The following is an 18,421-nucleotide window of genomic DNA, read 5'->3' on the forward strand; positions in this document are numbered from 1 at the left end:
AAAAAAAAAGAATTGTGAAATTTGAAAGAAGGTAGTGCACTAACCTGTACTCGAAGGGGATGCATCATCAGCATTGGTAGCAGATCTGCAGACGGGAGAATATCACTGAGCGACATTCCCATTCGTTTCACACCCTGACAAATAAACGCTGCAAGGTAGCGATGAAGTGGAAAATGAAACGATGCCCGGTACAGTTCGTCCTGAAACGAAAACCAATACATGTAAGATAGTAACCAAGCTCTGCCAAAAATAATCGTACCTTGTCAAACTTTGGGTGCAGGTAGAAATTGACCGCGTCCAGCCAATCCTGCAGGTAGTTTACACAGAATAGCATAAACTTTTTCGCCAGTGGGGCATGCGATGGATCCTTAAGGTGCGAAATAATTGACCACATCGGATAGGCGCTGGCTTCCAACTCGCAGCTGAAGGCGGCTGTGTACAGGTTTGGTTCGATCTCTACGTGGCTGCCCGTTTCGCGGATGTTTACGTTCATACCTGTAGGTGAAAGGATTTCGGGTTAAAAAAGCTGAAAATATTTTTTTCCTTTGCTAAACCAACATCTTCAGACTTTCGATGTACCAATGAAGGTTGAGTTTATGATACAATAACAATTTCTTCATTCGTCATTTGTAGTAAAAACACATAAAAGTTGGGGCGGACTGTTTCACCTCTATGTAAGAGAGCTCGGAGAAATATGAAGTACTTTATTCAGCAAAGGTAATAAAGCTTTTCAATCATACTTATATTGATGCATTTTTAAATTATTCAAATCGAATTGTAAATACATATTTGCAAAATATTGAAATATGGCATTTCTATGCAGATTCTTTTAAAGATTGTGTCTTTCAACTTGAATATTTGATTTACAGGACGGAGTAGTACAGAAAGGGGTATAAATTTTAATTTGCTTGCCACCTACAACCTTCTGGTTTCTTCAAACATACGACGACTGGTTTGTTAGACTAGAATCCTAATATCTTAAAACCAAAAACTGCTAATCGAACCTCAGTTTTTTCCTATTTGCGTTCGAATCACATTCATATGACCACTGGACCGTAATTTCTGGTCTATTTTCTCAACTCGTTTGAATCGATCTTTGAGTACACATGTAAGATACGGCGATATACAAGAATAAGCCCCTTAATCTACGTCCAGAATATAGGTTTTTCGTTCGGTACAGCTCCAACTACTTTGCTTTTATCATACCTAACCAAGATCAAAACGACTCAATCATCCACTCAAACTAAGCTTGGTAGAATGATTGGCCTGTGCAACTATCTGTGGAGCTATGAGAAGTATTCCATCGAAAGCCCTTGATGCAATACTTCAACCTCTTCCACTTCATTATGTGGTTCATCAGGACGGAAAAACGCGCTCTTAGACTAAATCGGCAGACTAATCTGTAAAAAGGAATTCTAACAGGACAACCTAATATTGAAAGGTTTCCAAATAAATAATCTAAAAAAAGTAAGAAGAATTGGGTAGAAATAAAACCAAACTGCGAAATTTCCTATAGAAATAAAACTGGAAACAAGGTAAGCCTAAAATTCAGAGAGACTCTCATTGCTTCAACAAACAACATTTATAAAATAAATGACTCAGCGGGAGCGAAATTCACAACTCCAGGAATAAACAAATTCTTCCCCATGGGACACTAAGTAAAAGTATTCCAGGCAGTACTATACGCGATAGTAGAATGCGCGAATATGTGCCTGGAAAGAAATTATCGACACGCAAATATTTACATTTTCTGCGATAGTCAGTCAGCATTCAAAGTCTTTTTTTGCCACTCTAAACTTGTGTGAGAATGCATCCTATCGCTCCGATAGCTAGTTAGAAAAACAGATCAATTTACACTGGATTCCTGGTAACTGTGTTATCGGAGGAAATGAGAAGGCTGACCTACTAGCTAGACGAGTCCATTCACTAACTTTTTTGCTTCACAATCATTTGACGAAGTCAAAGTTAATTAGGATGTCATAAGCGATCGATCGACAATCGAAAAAAAATCATAGAGCCAAATCACGAGAAAAGGCTTAATAAGAAAGACCGAGAAACGCTTTCAAATCTACTCACAGGGCACTGTCTGAGTATTATTTTAAGAAACTAGGCAAACTATATGAAGAAACATGTCGACATGTCGTTTTAGCGGCATCGAAGACGAAACCTCGGTACATCAACATGTTGCGTATCTTCGGAAATGGACACGAAGAACCATCAACTCGCCAAACAATGATGAACCGGCTCGTACGCACTTTGAGTAAGTTGGGACATATCACAAGAGATCAAATAATGATCGCAGTGGTTCATTCTCCAGCAAGGGGAAAAACCAAGATAAATGTCGACAGTAGATGAAATTGTTTAGTATTTAATTTCTGAAAATATAACATTGATAATATTTGTTTACACTGGGGTCTTTTTTATGCGGTTGATTGTGCCACGTTGAAAAAATTCGCGTATAAAAAACGCATAATTTGTCGCGTGAAAAATACTGCATTTAGTAAACAGATCCGATTGAAAACAATAATACATAAATAAATATATGCTTCAAAATTTTTGAATAAAAGGGGAACAAAGTACCGTACGGCGCCTTAATTCTACGCACTTTGTATTAAAATCCGGAGTGGTTTGCGATAAGGGCTCAACTGGCAAAAAATAAACATTGGGGAATATCAGTTTGAAAATTTGCAAGTACATTTTCAAATCGTAATTTCAAAGGAAGTGACTAACATTAATATCAATACCGAAAATCGACGTAAAATAAACCTGGCTTATAGTTTCCTAACAATACTACATTAAATTTGTGCATTTATGGCTTAAATCTTCGCTTTTCTTCTAACCTTTTTCTAATGAGCCTTAAGGTGAAACCTCATTGAATCCAAAAATGGCCGACTTCGAGTCACCACTTCGAATTTTCGAGAGCACAAGACTCGAAAATAGTTAATGCATTCCCTGTGAAAATGCTATTTTATGTTTGCTGTGGTTAGGCAAACATAAATTAGAATTTTCATAGGGAACGCAATGAGTATTTCCTTGTCTTGTGCTTTTGAAAATTCGAAGTGGTGACTCGAAGTCGGCCATTTTTGGATTCAATGAGGTTTCACCTTAAAGCATTCTGACAACGAGATTCGCCCACCTCTATTTCGCCTTAAAGCATTCTGACAACGAGATACGCCCATCTTTCTTTCGCTTTGTTTTTATTTTTTCTTCAGTTGGGCCCCTTTAAATGCACCTTTATCTTGAAAACAAAAGTTGATCCGCCCTTTACTGTCGCCTGTTTACGAAATATTTCGCAAATAAGCCCGTTGCTTCAAAACAATTTAAAGGGCCTAGTTTCAAAGTATCTTTTGTTTTGGGTAAACTGCTTTATCGCCCTTCACTAAAAGCTTGATTTAAATAATTTTATCGATTTATACAAAAGAATGGATTCTTGCCATGAATTTCGTAAGTAGTCTTTTCAAAACCAGTAGTGTAAAAAAACCATTTGTTTACATTTTGTTAGTTGCGCCGTAATCGCGAATTACTCCGGAAATGTTATAATAAATATCAAATAAAAGCAGATTTTCAAAAATGTTGTTTGGAAGTGATTTTCTATATATCCACTGTCATCTTCCTGCTTATGTTTCCTTTTTCACTTAACGGCATCAACATCTTGATACGAAGTACGTAAAATTAAAAGCCGCGCAGAATAAGAGCGCCGTACGGTACACAAAAAGCGTTTATGGGCATCAAAAATGAAAATTCATTGAAAATCAGGTTTATAATAATATGTTCATAATGATTTTCCTATATTTTTATGCCTTAATTTTTAATTTATTTTTGATTCGATCCTTAGCCGAAAGTTAATCGCAACGACCTTGACTAGTGTTGGTATACAATTATGAATGTTTTTTGTCCCTTTTTCGCGAATCAACGGAAATTGCCTATTATTTGATCCTATTATTTGAAATTATTTATTTTTTCCTATTATTTGAAGAACAGGAATTTTGGAACAAATAATTGATTGGATTAAAAAAAAATTTAAAAAATCTCATTTTCATGAACCATAAGACTAATTTTTTACTTTTTAAATGATTATAAATCATTTAATTTTATTTGTTTATAACAAAATCATAGATACCGCGTAAAAATAATCTTCCAAACCGCGTAAAATAATCCGCGTTATTAAAAAAATCGCGTTACAATAATCCGCGTTGTAAAAATCGCGTATATAAAAACCGCATAAAAATAACCCGCGCAAAAAAGACAACACCCTTACTAACACGCAGAGAATCCTGAGTAAGAATCCCCAGGATACCTTTAACTCGGTGAAGGAATCGCGAAAGGAATCGCAAACACGATCCGGAGGATTCCCACTTAGGATTCTTATTTAAGAATCCTAGAGCTATATACAGGGCATTCCTGAGGATTCTTATTTCAGGAATCCTTTTCAAGGACGCTCACGAATCCAATGTGAGGAATCCTAGAGAATCTATGCGAATCGTAGGGTAACGGGGGTATTTTGGCCAGCTTTGGAAAGTGTTCATTAAAAACAAACACAATTTTTCATCATAAACACCTACTCTATTATACCATTGTTAAAAGCTAAGTGTCTATTTTAATATACACCGTTCAACAATGCAATATATTGAAGAATATCCTAGAAATATCAAAATTTCTACGAAGTACTAAAAACATATTTTGGTCCACCAAATTTTTACTTTGGCCCACCTCTATATCTACAGACGTGTATGGAAATAGTTCGGACTAATTATATTTAAGATCATCATCGGTATTTTCAGAGCAAAAATAGTGGGTTTGAGGAGAACATCCTTCTGCTGTGATTTTTTTGTAAATTTTAGGCATCTAAAAATGAAATGATTTGGCTTATAGCGGTTTGACAGGCATTCTCATCTAATTTCATATCGTTAAATGTGATAAATTAAGAAGTAATTACCTGTAAATTGTCACAAGCTGCTTCTTTGTTCACGTGCAACGGCCGAACGGCAATCAAAGAGATGTCAAAACATGGCATGGCCAAAATATGTTTGCTTCAGAAAGAGACAAACATATTTCGGTCATGCGTTTAACCACTTTTTCAACTTTTTCCGATATGTTAGAGTAAACAAACTGTTTCTATGACATTTTATTGATGTTACTACAACAACGAATTGTTTCAAAAGCATACATATTTGTTACAATAGCTTCCGGACGTTGACTTGTGTATTACCACTTCCTCTTGACTTTGGGTTGACTCAGTCATGACTTTGAATATGTATGAACTAATTCCAAAATAACACTACCTAGAGCCAGTTTTTCGCCGAAAATTATAGTGTAGTATGATTCTTAGGTGTGTTATTCAATGTTGCATGCATAGTTTTCTAATATTCATTGAATTTATCAGATAAAATGCGTAAAATGTTACCGGGTGGGCCAAAATATGCATGTGGGCCAAAATACCCCCGTTACCCCATGTGTTCGTCCGGGTTACTGAAAGTGAGCGTTTTCGTATGAGTGGTTCAACGTCTCCGGTTGTATGAATTCCGTCAGTAGATTGCCGATTAAAATTCCTGGATTTTTAGCTTCCGGAAGAGACAAAGTTATACTGTCAAACTTATCGTATCGGACGACGGATTTGTAACCGCACCCGGTCGATCTCTACGCTACGTTTCTATTTCCTTTTCTACTTATGTCCATGTATGACGACTAGCTCCAAAATATAGTGAGCATCGAGCTCCAACTGCAGTGGGAGCTTTGATCGTATGTTAACTGAGAAGGGGTTTCGTACGCGTTTGTTTTTTATTGGACAGCATATAACAGCGTCCGATCAAGAGCGCACTGCTGAGTTAAGGAATGCGGTGTCACGCCAGCTATATCCAAATTTGCGACCCTGTCGCGAGAGCGGGCATCACGTCCCTGGTAAGGCAGTATGCCGAAAGTCACTCCAGAGTTTGAATTTTTAAGTAAAAAAAAGTTTCTGGGCATTCATTGTTTCAGCTTTTTCGAATTTTTAATTAACAGGAGCAAACATTTAAAACTTTGATTTCTTGATTTTATCTGGTAGTCCCTGAACGAAAAAAAAAAATTCCCTGATTTTTTAAGTCGAGGTTGCAATAAGACGATCATTATTAATCCTCTTCTGAGAATTGACAGGTTTCGATAAGACTCCTTCATATCCACCAAACCAGTTGTTCTTTAAACCAAACTGGTAAGAGGATCATTCTCTCCCAGGGAACTGTAAATGGCGATATTGGCATGAAGGAGAAAGGCTCGGTAAAGTTGGGTAGTAAGCGAGAATTGGAAGGGTAGATACTTACTTTCAATAGTGACATTGCTAATAATATAAAGTGTGGAGTACAGAGAACTCCTGCGCAATATCACAATAGATACTCTTACATTCTCTTACTTTAAGTTAAATTCTACAGTACTCCTGTTAGTTTTCTACTTAACAAAAATTAGTCCCTTTTACAATAAAACTAATCTGAATAACGTAGAATAATTCTCTCCAGGCTCCTTCTTATAATAGAACTGACCGGAGGTTTAGCAGTATAGTAGTTATCTCTTCAGGAAATTGAGATCGTGCTGCGATATTGGCAGAAGGAACAAGGTTTCGATAAGACTCCTTCCTCTTGACAAAATAAGTCCTTCTTATAGTGAACTAGAGAAATACTAATCGCCTCAAGTTGTAATTTTTAATGACTTAGTTCATTATGACTTAACAATTGAAAATAATAATGTTAGTCAATTGTCACAACCTCTCTAGATTTCAGGTTACCCGGGTATCTTTTCAGACTTTATTGCTTTTGAAAACCAGAATTACGTAAACTCAACCATAGAATGCTCCTGGATAGTGGGAATAAAGCATTTTCCATCATCAGACTGTTCATATTTTTATATTCGTACTTAAAACTCATCTGACACTTAATCTTGATGAATTGAAACCTAGTTTAGGCACAAATGTACACATACACAATGATAAAAAGATATTCGATAGAATCTATGCAGAGGTAATGAATTGTTGCGCAACGGTCTCTGCGGTGGCCGCAAATCAAGAATCGAAAGCAACCAAGGTGAGTCGATTTCTTCGTTGAGTAGCTTTGCATGTAATAGCGCTTGATGGATTGTTCGCCGTCGTTGCAGCGTGTTCAAACCGAGGAGTAGACATCGATCAGGATACGGAGGAAGTTCTGATGGATTGAGCCATGGTAATTCCCTTAGAGCCAGTCTAAAAAAACGTTTCTGGATGCACTCAATTCTTATACTCAACGAGGTTTGAAGAGGTCACTATACTATGACAGCAGTTTCCAAAAAAAAACGTACTAGTGTATAATATAGACCCTTAAGCCAGTGAGGATCGAAAAAGTTCTAAGCTATTTTCTAGATCAGCGGTTCTCAACCTGGGGTACGCGTACCCCTGGGGGTACGCGAGAGCCTTCGGGGGGTACGCGAAAGAAAAATCACATTCCAAGCCAGGGGGTACAATTGATTTGGAAAATATCGTCGAGGGGTACGCGGACAAAAAAAAAAGTTGAGAGTTGTTGTTCTAGATAAATCCCAACTAACGACATAGAAATAACTGCCGAACGATGAAGTTCGAATGACATTTCCGTATCTAGCAGGATGCCAAGGTCGTTTACCTGATCTACTCTTCTGAGTGTTTCGCCATCAATTTCGTACGCAAACGTATCAAGCTTGGGGATGCGATTAAACGTAATTACTACACATTTGTCAATACTAAGATTCAGCTAATTTCTATGACACCAATTGGCAAAAATCTTAATTAATGATTGCAGACGTTTGCAATCCTCCACGGAACGCACAACGAAATGAAGTTTTTGGTCATCCGCATGAACTAGCTTGCAGTTATTCTTCGGAGAATAATATACAGTGCAGTGGACCCAGGTTGCTTCCTTGAGGAACTCCTGACGCCTTAGAGAAAGGTTTCCAAGTACAGGAATCAATTTTAATTTGCAGTACTCTATTCGAAAGTTACGATTTGAACCACGAAACTAGTTAACTTGGAGCTCCAATCGAGAGAGTCTACAGAGCAGTATTCGGCGGTCAATTTTATGAAAAGCGGCTTCCAAGTCGTTATAACATCCATCTAAGCCCTCTGGTCCCGATTCGCAAGACAGGTAGAAGTAAATTGCAGTGAATTAGTAGCCCCGATCGGCCGGGCATAAAACATAGCAAGACGAGGGTCGAAGGAGAAGGGGCTATAAGTGTCTCCGTAAAACATTAATATTGTTCCGTGTCAAATAAATGTTGTGTGAAAAAAAAAGAAGGGGTGACGAATTTTTTACTCCATAACTGTTAGTAGCCGGGAACCCTCCAAGTGAAATGCTTCTAACTTTTTCATTTCTTACCCGATTCTGGATTTTGGAATTGTGTCTATCTTCAGCATCCGAGACTGACAGGAACCTACAACCACATCTGGTTTCTGTAAATCCGAATCTTCGGGACCTTGTTCCAGTAAGACAAATTAGTACAATTGTCAATAAAACCGAACAACATTGGTATCAAAATTATTACATTAATTCCAGTAGTTGATTATCATTCATTTTGAGTTCCTCTGATGAGTTGTCTTCGCAATGGCCATTCCGGAGCAGATTCCCGAGGAGCCCTTGAGCCACCGACATGATTGGAGAGAAACCTCACAATATATGTATACGTCAAAATTCATGGAATCACTCCCGGAGATGATAAGTTACGACATATGTCAATCCAGGTACCACTTGTCGGTTGGACTCAACCTCAATCAACCATCGGGAGAACTTCAAATAGCGAATTTCTTTATTCCACTGTGTGCGGGCAAAACTGCCGAGGAATAATAAAACGTCATCGCCATTTAAGACGCTAGTAAGAAAGAGATGCCAGATAATTTTTTTTTTATGAGGAAGAATTGTTAGTAGCTTAAGTATTTATGATTAATATTAGTAAATAATGAGTATGTGTGTCCAATCACAACTGGTGACTTCTCAACACTGTTAGAAATATGTAATTTTAATTGTTAGGATTTGTTTGCGTCCGCAATTAGGACTTATCATTCGTAGGGATTTAAATCTACTTGCCAGAAAAGGGGAAGTAAATTTATAACTAACATAATTGCTAGCTTATTGGCTATAAAGAGAGCTTATCGTAGCAATTGAGGATTGCAACGATTTTTGTCGAAAATTGTTAATAAGTTTATTTGACATAGCTTCTAATGGTTCAACACCAGTAAGTCTATGTAATTCGGGTGTACCAAACCAAGGAGGACGCTTCAAAATCATTTTTAGAATTTTATTCTGAATCCTTTGGAGCGTTTTCTTCCTTGTTGAACAGCAACTTGACCAGATCGGTACAGCATAAAGCATTGCTGGTCTAAAAATTTGTTTGTAAATCAAAAGTTTGTTCTTTAAACAAAGTTTAGAATTCCTGTTAATGAGAGGATATAAACATCTCGTATATTTGATGCACTTGGCTTGTATACTCTCAATGTGCTCTTTGAAAATAAGTTTTTTATCGTAAATTAGTCCCAAGTACTTAACCTTGTCAGACCAACTTAAAATAACCCCATTCATCTTGACAACGTGATTATTGTTTGGCTTGAGGAAAGAAGCCCTAGGCTTAGATGCCAGATAATTGTTTACGAACTTAGCACGTGCGGTAGTGGGTTGAAGCTGACAAATTTTACAGTGCGCTTCGGGCAGCACGGCAGATCAAAACTGGGTCAAAATCGAGCGAATAAAAAAGGGTTTTGACAGCAGTTAGTGCGCTTCCAGGTCAAAACGAGGTGAGCTGGTGGAATAAAGAAATTCGCTAAAAGTATTTTGACATATATATCGCCGAAGTTTTCATAGAACATGTTTGTAATCATGCAGGGCCCCACGGGAGTGTGCATGTCAGGGTTAGCTTGTCAAATGGACTCAAAGTGAATGAAAATTAGCTTCCGAAATGTTGAATCACATATTGCGGAGGATTTCATAAAGCATGATTGTGGCCATATAGGGCCCTACTGGAATCTGCTCCAGAGTGGCCATTTCGAGGACAACTGGGCAGTTGGATTCAAAACGGTTTAAAGTCAACTTCTGGAATGATTTCATGAATTTTGATACCAATATTGATTGATTATTGGCGATTGTCATATTTAGCGTAGGATCTTGATCCGGATTTATAAGAACTATACGCAACCAACGGCTTTTTAGCTCTCGTATACTAAAAATAGGCCGTCACGTCAAGAATTGAAAAAGTTAGAAGCATTTAATTTTGGTGGGTATCCTGGTGCCCTGGCGAATACTTACGGATGTTAAAATTGCCGAATACATAACGGTAAAGGTCTGCGTCATGAAGAGTTAGCAAACAATCCTCCATTGATGATTAGAAACAATTTTTGTACCGATATTAACATACTTTACACACTTAAACGACAATCGAGCCAGCTCGAAGGATGTATTGATGAACAAAATTTCTTCTCCGAACAATCGGATAAGTTGCTTTTCACTTCAAAGTTTCTGTCGTCAACTACAGACAAAAATCTAATTAGGTTGCATTAAACACCGCATACACTTGCCATTTTTCAACCTCAGCAAATCATGCCCTTATCTCTGTTATTTCTGGGAAAATCGAATCTAATTTTTGTATGATGCGGCCCAATAAAATCCTAATCCAATACTACTAACTCGTTTTTTCTATTTTTTACCTTTTTCTGTCTTCACACCAACAAACTGGAAAGCACTCGATTCCAAAATGAACGAAAAATTAAACCCGGGGTATAAGCTTGATCTTTCAAGCATTAACTACTAAACTAATTATTCACTCACCTTGTAGCATCGACAGAAACTGAAACCACATATCAATCAGATTATCGTCTTTGAGAAACACCAAGGCGACCGATTCGTGTGACAGAACGTTGTTGAAATCGGATGCCAGTGGCCAGTAGCAGTGGTCCTTCATTACACGTTTGGCACAGTCAACAACATAGTGAAAATTTTTGTCGGGATCTAAAAGAAAACTAGCGTCAGTCGCAATGTATTAGCAATATATTACACAGAGAGACTTACCGTGCAATGTGTTGGGTGTTAAAATTTTCGACATCATCTGTCGCATACTGATGATCATTACGTGTAGAAGGCTAAGCTCTTCGACCATCTTCAGGGCAAGGCTTTCGTTGGAGAAAAGCTGAACACTCATATGTACAACCCGATTGCTAAGCGTATCCGGATCGTTGGACATTTCCAACACACTCGGGATTCGACAGTAATGCATCACAAAGGTTCGCGTAAGATGTTCCTGTAAAATGTTGGAAATTAATTCTGGTTGTGTTCAATAGTGTCTCAAAATCCTACCTTATAATCTTGGTCTGGAAGCATGTTTAGCAGAAAGCAAACAATGTTTTGTGGAAACTCGTACTTGAATGTCCAGAAAATAAATTCCTCCAGCAGAGTCTTGTGAACAATGGTTTCACCAAGCGCCGGCAAATGACGATATTCGTCAGGAGGCTCCGGCGAGGGAAACAATCGTACTGCATCTTCATACTTGCGCTTACTGTGTTCCAAAAGATTTCCGTACTGATTGAAGGCAAAAGGTGGATCAACCAGCTTCCGATAGGTATCCTCGTCAATCAACGCTTTGGTCATTACCTTCCGCATCAGTTCACCCATGTTGTTGAACTCCATCAGCATACTGCAGTAGTCGTCGCAGTATTTTGCCGTCCGGCTATATACAGCAGAGTTGTGTATTTTAGCACTGTGATTGCGGAAGTGTAGTAATAACCGCAATAGTAGCCGGGGCATCATGGCTTCCGCTACCACCATCAGATCATCCGGCACCGGTGCCTTGTGCTGCCGGTTGTTAATCCCGTGATCGCTACAGAAGCCTTCGGCTTTCATTACCGAAGTATCACCACAGTCGCAAGCCCCACCAGCCAACGAAAGGAACATGTTGAAATCGTGATCGGTGTGGTTGCCTCGCTTGAAGCAATCCCGGCAGATGGACATGCAGGGCGAAATTCCACAAGTCCGACATCGGTAGGCGACCACATGCGGAATCCACACCAGACCGCACTTGGCATGGTTGTCGTAGCCACGCACTGCACAAACGGGAAGAGAAAAAAGAAGAAAAAAAAAACAAAGGGAGAACCAATTAGTCTCAAGGATTAGCGTTAATTTTCAGCTGATGTGATTATCTATTATATAGTTATTGCTTTGAGCGCTGACTGGACTGCAGCGAAGTCGAACGCAACCGCATGCCACTTATCTTGGTGGAAAATTATAATTGTTACACTTTATGGGTGCAGTGCTAAGCAGCTGGCTGACTGGTCTGCTTGTTTCTTCCTCTTGTGTTTTTTGTTCCTCCAGCTGCTTATACTTTAATAGTTATTTTCGCAAGATATCAAGATTTCAGTTTAGAAACTGATAAACATAACTTTTATTGCCTTTTTTATTTTCAGTAACTGTAGCTTTGTAATCGATCTCATTGATCAAATCCATACGAAGAAAGATCTTTGAAATAAAAATGTTACGCGGACAAAATCAAAAAGTTACTTTTATTTCACGTCAATGACTAACAAACAGCGACTCTTTCTAATTTTGGGAAGGTCTTTTGATGTTTGAAAAGTTGACTGTTTTCATAAATTCTTTGATGAAGAAAATCTGATCTCATATTAACTAACAATCGATATATCAGAAGTAGTACGGATAACAGAATAGTGCTAAGCTTTTGCAAGTCCATCGGCAATCTATTGTTAATATGAAAAAAAAAAATCCAAAACAACTGTAAGCATCATTTCTCCCGATTACTCGCTTCTATGTTAATATTTCGAATATTGTAGCACATCTGTATTGTATGGGTGCTTGTTTTGACCCACAATAACATGATCCAAGTTCATTCGAGACCTTCGCTTATCGGCACGCACTTGTGTACAGGTGTGTGTGCCCATCGGCATTCCTCACTGGTGGTCGTGCGGTCAATTCGATGACCGAATGCGTTGCGTTTCCCGCTATAATGAACTCGAATGGAAATTTACTAGGACTAGCTGGTACATAAAATTAACGAAAGTAAGCAGAGAGGGTCATCGTTATGTTTATGAAAGATGACTTAATCTTGTCGAAAAGAAAAGAACAGAATAGATCTACTGCTGAACGAACTTGTGAAATTGAAAAAATTATCAATCAATCCACGCCGATGTATTTGAACTGTATTGTTTACCGACTTAGGGCAGTCGTCACGCGACCTCGGTGTCAATGATCTCTTCTTCCGCACGTCAAACAGCGAATCAACTCTCTCGCTGTGGGCTTATTCTCTCTTTTTCGGTTGATTGCATACGTGCGGCGGAGTGCGTGTGATGCGTGATCTAGTCTTTACGCCAACTAGAATCTACACTCTTCCGTCGCCTCAACTGTTCCTGGATTTGGGATTTCACCACGCCCATACGAAGAAAATGTTGCTTAGCCACGTGAACGCAGACGAGTTCTGGAGAGATCAGGCTTCTTAGGTTCAATGACTCGGACCCGACGGTTATTGTTGACTGCCTCGCAAGCAGCTCCAGCCAACGATGAACTAGGGCACGGTGAAGACGTGCGGGAGGCTTTAGGTAGAAACTGGTTCTGGTTTGGATTATGATGAGACTCATGGTGGCTTCTGGCACTTGGGAGATTTCTGGTGGATTCATATGCTCGTCTCTTACTTGTTCGCATGATTGCACCATGTTTTGGCACACCCGTTAAAAGGCTTCCCTATTGGGTTTAGGCTATTTTCGTTTGTGCAAACTTTACCGAAGCAAAGTTTAGTCCAAAGGCTTTCAAAAATCCCAACCTTTAGCACGTCTAATTATTTGCCAGTTGCCACGTTTTAGTACTTATAATTGTTCGAGTACGCAGGTTCATGGAACCGAACGACCTTGGCAGTGGCACTTTCGAGCAGACCCCGCCATCACGCCCCACAGTGAAAGTATGTCGTCATTCCAGTTGTGCTATGAGATGAAGAAGCCTGCTCGTATGATGAAACGAGATCCGATGGACACTTTCTCCGATCGGCTGGTGGTCGCTATTGAAGGCTAATGAACCGGATAACAGCAAAATCTTAACGGTCGGAGAATATAATTTACCTCATTTAGTGAGATTTAATCATGATTAGCTACTAATAGATACGTTTGGTATCGTAATCGGGCAAAGCTCGAATCGCATATGCATCGCTAAGTAAGAACTCAGTTTAAGAAGAGACATTAGACATTTATTTTTTTCAATAACAAATAAACTGCGGTTAGGTTAGTCAACCAATTGTAAAGTAATTCAATTGTGTATAATCTATTGTATCCACAATTGTTCATTTATTGTAACCACAATGGTTCATGTATCCACAATTAACGTCTCGTAGCTTTCTAAACTAAAGTCGCCTTTTATGTGTGAAAAAACTTCGTAAAGTTTTGAAGTTGGCGTAAAAAACTCCTCTTGTAAAAAGCTTTTATTCATATTTGCCAAATACTTTCGAAAACGACTCAAGAGCAGTCTCATTTACACCTGCGAATCAAGATGAACATCAGAAAAAGTCGAGGCAATGAATACAAGTCGGATTTGATTAGTCTCCATTTTTTTACACTGTATATAATCAAATCCTTTATATATTGGAATCAGAAAAAAATTGTTTTGTTCTTACATAGATGTTCTGTTGTTTTGAGACAAACAAGAGAAATTTGTTTTTGACTAACTCCCTTAAAATCTTTATGTTTTGTAGTATATTTTGTAGTAAACATACAAAAACAATTTTAATCAGTGTATATTCATTTGTTCACTTTTAATCCTAAACGTCAACCCCTTACTAAGCCAAACGAAGAACGTTTCCACTTTTGCTCAAAAACCAAAAGTTTAAATGACCACCGAGGTCTGTCGATCGCAGTGGCCTCTCGTGGAGTCTTGGTGAGAATTTTTTTTTCTTTACTCATAAAAAATCGAACAAAATCAATCATTATCACTTTAAAGTTGAAATATTCATATAAGAGATCCATTCAAATATTCAGTAACATACAAAATGAATTTCTGAAGAACCCCTACCCCTTTGTCTAACATGTTTACTTTACTCAGTAGACGGGGACACATTTCCTCACTACCACCTACGCTTGGGTAACGTAATGCATAAACGGAGCTTTACGAATCGATGAGAGAATGTCCAATAATTACGGAGCCCAAAAATAACTATTTTCGTACCACTCTTCCCTCTCGCCTAAACAGCGAGGAGTGTCACACATACCAATCGACAAGTTTGCATATATGTGCGTGTTTGTTCCATCTGATCTACACTTATATGATCAGCGACTGCTGGTGGTAAGGTTAGACACTTTCGAATACAAATAGGCTTACTACCACCTAACAGATTTTGAAAATTATGTAGTTACAACATACCCATACAGGTGTGTACGGCCTTCGCAGCAAACTTAATTTGCTGTCGTATGTACTGAAATGTGTATTTACGACGCTCTCAGCCTTACAGTTAGGTACTACCGTTGATATAAAACCGATTTCGTATTGTGCAAACTTTGACAGCAAGTTTGGTGTTCTCTTCAATATGTGGAAAGAGCAGAGTGAATGTTCACCTTTCACATCTTGCTCAGAAAAGCACTCGTAGAAAAATTAATACATTTGCTGCTTACACCACAGCTGAGTGGATCACTCTAGCGGGAATAGTACAACGCTACCTATTTTCCTACCTAGATGCTCTCCTCATTTTTTTTTCGCTTATTTCCTGTCGGCCTAGTTCCGCAACGCCCGGGGAGGCAGGACTACACCCAGGACCCTAATCTCTCGGTGTCGGCTAGGATTAATAAATCTAGACCAGCTCGGTTGGTTGTGAGTGATTGGTTGATATATGGTAAGAGATACACAGTAAAAGTACTGCAGTAAGCTCTGTTCTGTAGTTATTAGTTGTTTTCGCAGTGAGAGATATTTTTCTACACACTAGTGATTCTCCGATGAGAAACGACAAGCCCGTTTGACAGTTTATTTGCCGTTTGCCAAGGCCAAAGTAATGTAATTATATATCCATTTTTCAAAAAAAAATCACAATTTTCGATGTAAATCCTTAAAACCTAAAACATTGCAATTCTGCCTTCAGATTGACCACCATCAAACATCTTCGTTATATTTTCAACTCAAAAAAGCCTACTTCTACGAAGTCCCACATAAAACACCCATGTAAAAATAGATCTTCGTGTATTTTTTTTATTTCAAATTATTGGTAACCTTGAAGAGGGACTTGTTGAATTGGATTGAAGACATTCGAAAATGTTGTTGAAGGTTGTTGGAACACAGATGTAGGTAGAGCATCACTATACTTTCAAAATGGAACACCGTAAATATTAGAAGGGTGATTCTAAAACACGACCGCGTGGTTGATGTAGGACTACGATAATTTTATAAACTAAGATCGTATTTTACGCGGGTTTTTCTACACGGATTCCGGAATTAACGCGGTATTTTTTCTTACGCGGATTTCGAAATTTCTTCAGTTGGATTCCGGGATTTACGCGTTTTTTTACGCGGATTCCAGAATTTACGCGGTTTCTTTTTGCGCGGCACGTATCCCTCGCGTAAAAAGCAATTTTAGTGTACTTTGTCACGAAAATTAGCATACGGAGCTGTGTCGATTTATTTTCTCTACAATCTCGAAGCGAAAATGTTCATTGAATAAATGAATAAAATTAATACGCATTAGATTCCTGTTCATATTAGCACTTCCACTTGGTAGACATTTACAATAAAATCTAGATTTAAAAAGCTTTTGATTGTAGTCTATACTGACAACCCAAATATTTAAGCCTGTAATGTGAGGGGCCATCCACATTTCTGTAATTTCTTACATTTGAAAACCGAGGTGGTTTTTTAAAATAACTGTTTATATCACTATTAGCAACGTTTTAGCGAGTGGCAAAAAAAATAATAACTACTTCAATTAAGTGGCTTTGGAGCGCTTAAAAATGCCATTATAGTGTCATAATAGTGACACGCTACAAGTTTGTTTAATTTCTCTTCGTTGCAAATTGCCATTTGCAAATGACGGACGATTATTCTCGTTCTCTTGATATCACAGCAGCATTTTCAGCACGTTGGCAGCTACTAGGTATTACAAAACAGGCACCAAATAAACGGTTGCTCCAGCACCAACGCGTATATGTATATTTCTTTTGCGCTGCAGATGATGTATTTGATTTATCAGTTGATTTTGTCATTCTCTTCTTTGTTGTGATCAAACGTTACCGCCCGTATGGTACCGTCTTAGGAATGGAAATTAAGGTGAAATTTGTCGGAGAAAAAATAGGTAGTGATTGGTTGTTTGGTTTGATTTAGATTAAGACTGAGAGCAGCGCCTGGTGTTTGTTATAATTTTCTTCTATGATTGGTTGAAATTTGCGTTCAACAAAGGCTCTACATTTTTCAGTGTTACAATAGTTATCATAAAAATTTCTTGCATTGTTGTGGGTGAATATCTAATTTCCTAATCGGTTGCTGCAAGAATGGAGGAAATTTTTAGAAAACTGATTTAGTTATAAGCATTTGAAAGTGGACAATTTTTGTGACGCTCGCGGTGTTTTTGGTTTTTGATTAGCACCCCTATATTGTTGTCGTGAGACGTAATTCTACGTCAAAAAACTCGGGTTTGGGTCGGGTATAGATTTGAAAACCTAAAATCCGATTATTTAAAATAAGCATAACAATAAAATGATGATGAATTTATTAAAGCGGGCAATGTATTTAATTTTACGAGAATGCGAGAAATGAACGAAAGCTGAAGGTGTGACTTAGGCTTCGAAAAAATATTCCCCACCCAGACGGGACACCAGCCCGCAATCTCCCATCCCGTACTATTGAAAATTTTCATGCCTTATTGAATCACCGACCTTTGATTGGTCGTTTAGTCCTTGTATTTTCTAACACGGTCGACAGAATATTAGACCCAGTTATCCGATAATGCACTATTTGGGTTATATAATAGCCTGCTTCTGCTCAAACCAATCAGTTTACTAGTGGATGGCCGCTAGCATGGTCCTAACTAAGGTAGGTACAACGGTATTACATCCTTTTGTAAAAAATTAACTTTGTGGGGTAGCGGTAGTTACTTTGGCCGGCACAGAGTAGGCAGTGTAACTTTGCGCTCGTATCCAAGTTACTTTTAAAACTAAACATTTATTCTCGGTTGCATATAAACCCTACTAACAGTGCGGTACACTTGAGTTGAATTTGAGTTTGAATCCTACATAACAACAACTGCAAAAAAATCGAATTGCGATGAAATTCGCCACGTGTCAGCTGCTACAGGTTGTTGCATTATCCTTTGAAAGCATAAATTTGATCTAAAAACAAAACTCATCGCATCCCATCATCGCCTGCACCGTTGAATACATCATGCACAACATGCATTGCATGCATTTAAACTCAATCGATCAGAGTGTGCGGTGCAAAAAAAAACTCAA

The 18,421-nt window shown here is 38.3% G+C and overlaps 1 protein-coding gene across 1 annotated transcript in view; it reads right to left on the minus strand.

Moving 5' to 3' along the window:
* LOC129719076 (E3 ubiquitin-protein ligase Ubr3) overlaps positions 1-18,421 on the minus strand; it is a 101,623-nt gene that overhangs the window by 27,556 nt on the left and 55,646 nt on the right. Inside the window, exons 3-7 of the mRNA XM_055670465.1 lie at positions 11,307-12,049; positions 11,022-11,250; positions 10,782-10,961; positions 260-495; positions 45-200 (exon numbers count right to left, since the gene is read on the minus strand). Of these exons, the coding sequence (XP_055526440.1) occupies positions 45-200; positions 260-495; positions 10,782-10,961; positions 11,022-11,250; positions 11,307-12,049 (1,544 nt within the window). The remainder of the gene's footprint in view (positions 1-44; positions 201-259; positions 496-10,781; positions 10,962-11,021; positions 11,251-11,306; positions 12,050-18,421) is intronic.

The sequence above is a fragment of the Wyeomyia smithii genome, chromosome 1 (genome assembly GCF_029784165.1).
Source record: "Wyeomyia smithii strain HCP4-BCI-WySm-NY-G18 chromosome 1, ASM2978416v1, whole genome shotgun sequence".
Classification (NCBI taxonomy): domain Eukaryota; kingdom Metazoa; phylum Arthropoda; class Insecta; order Diptera; family Culicidae; genus Wyeomyia; species Wyeomyia smithii.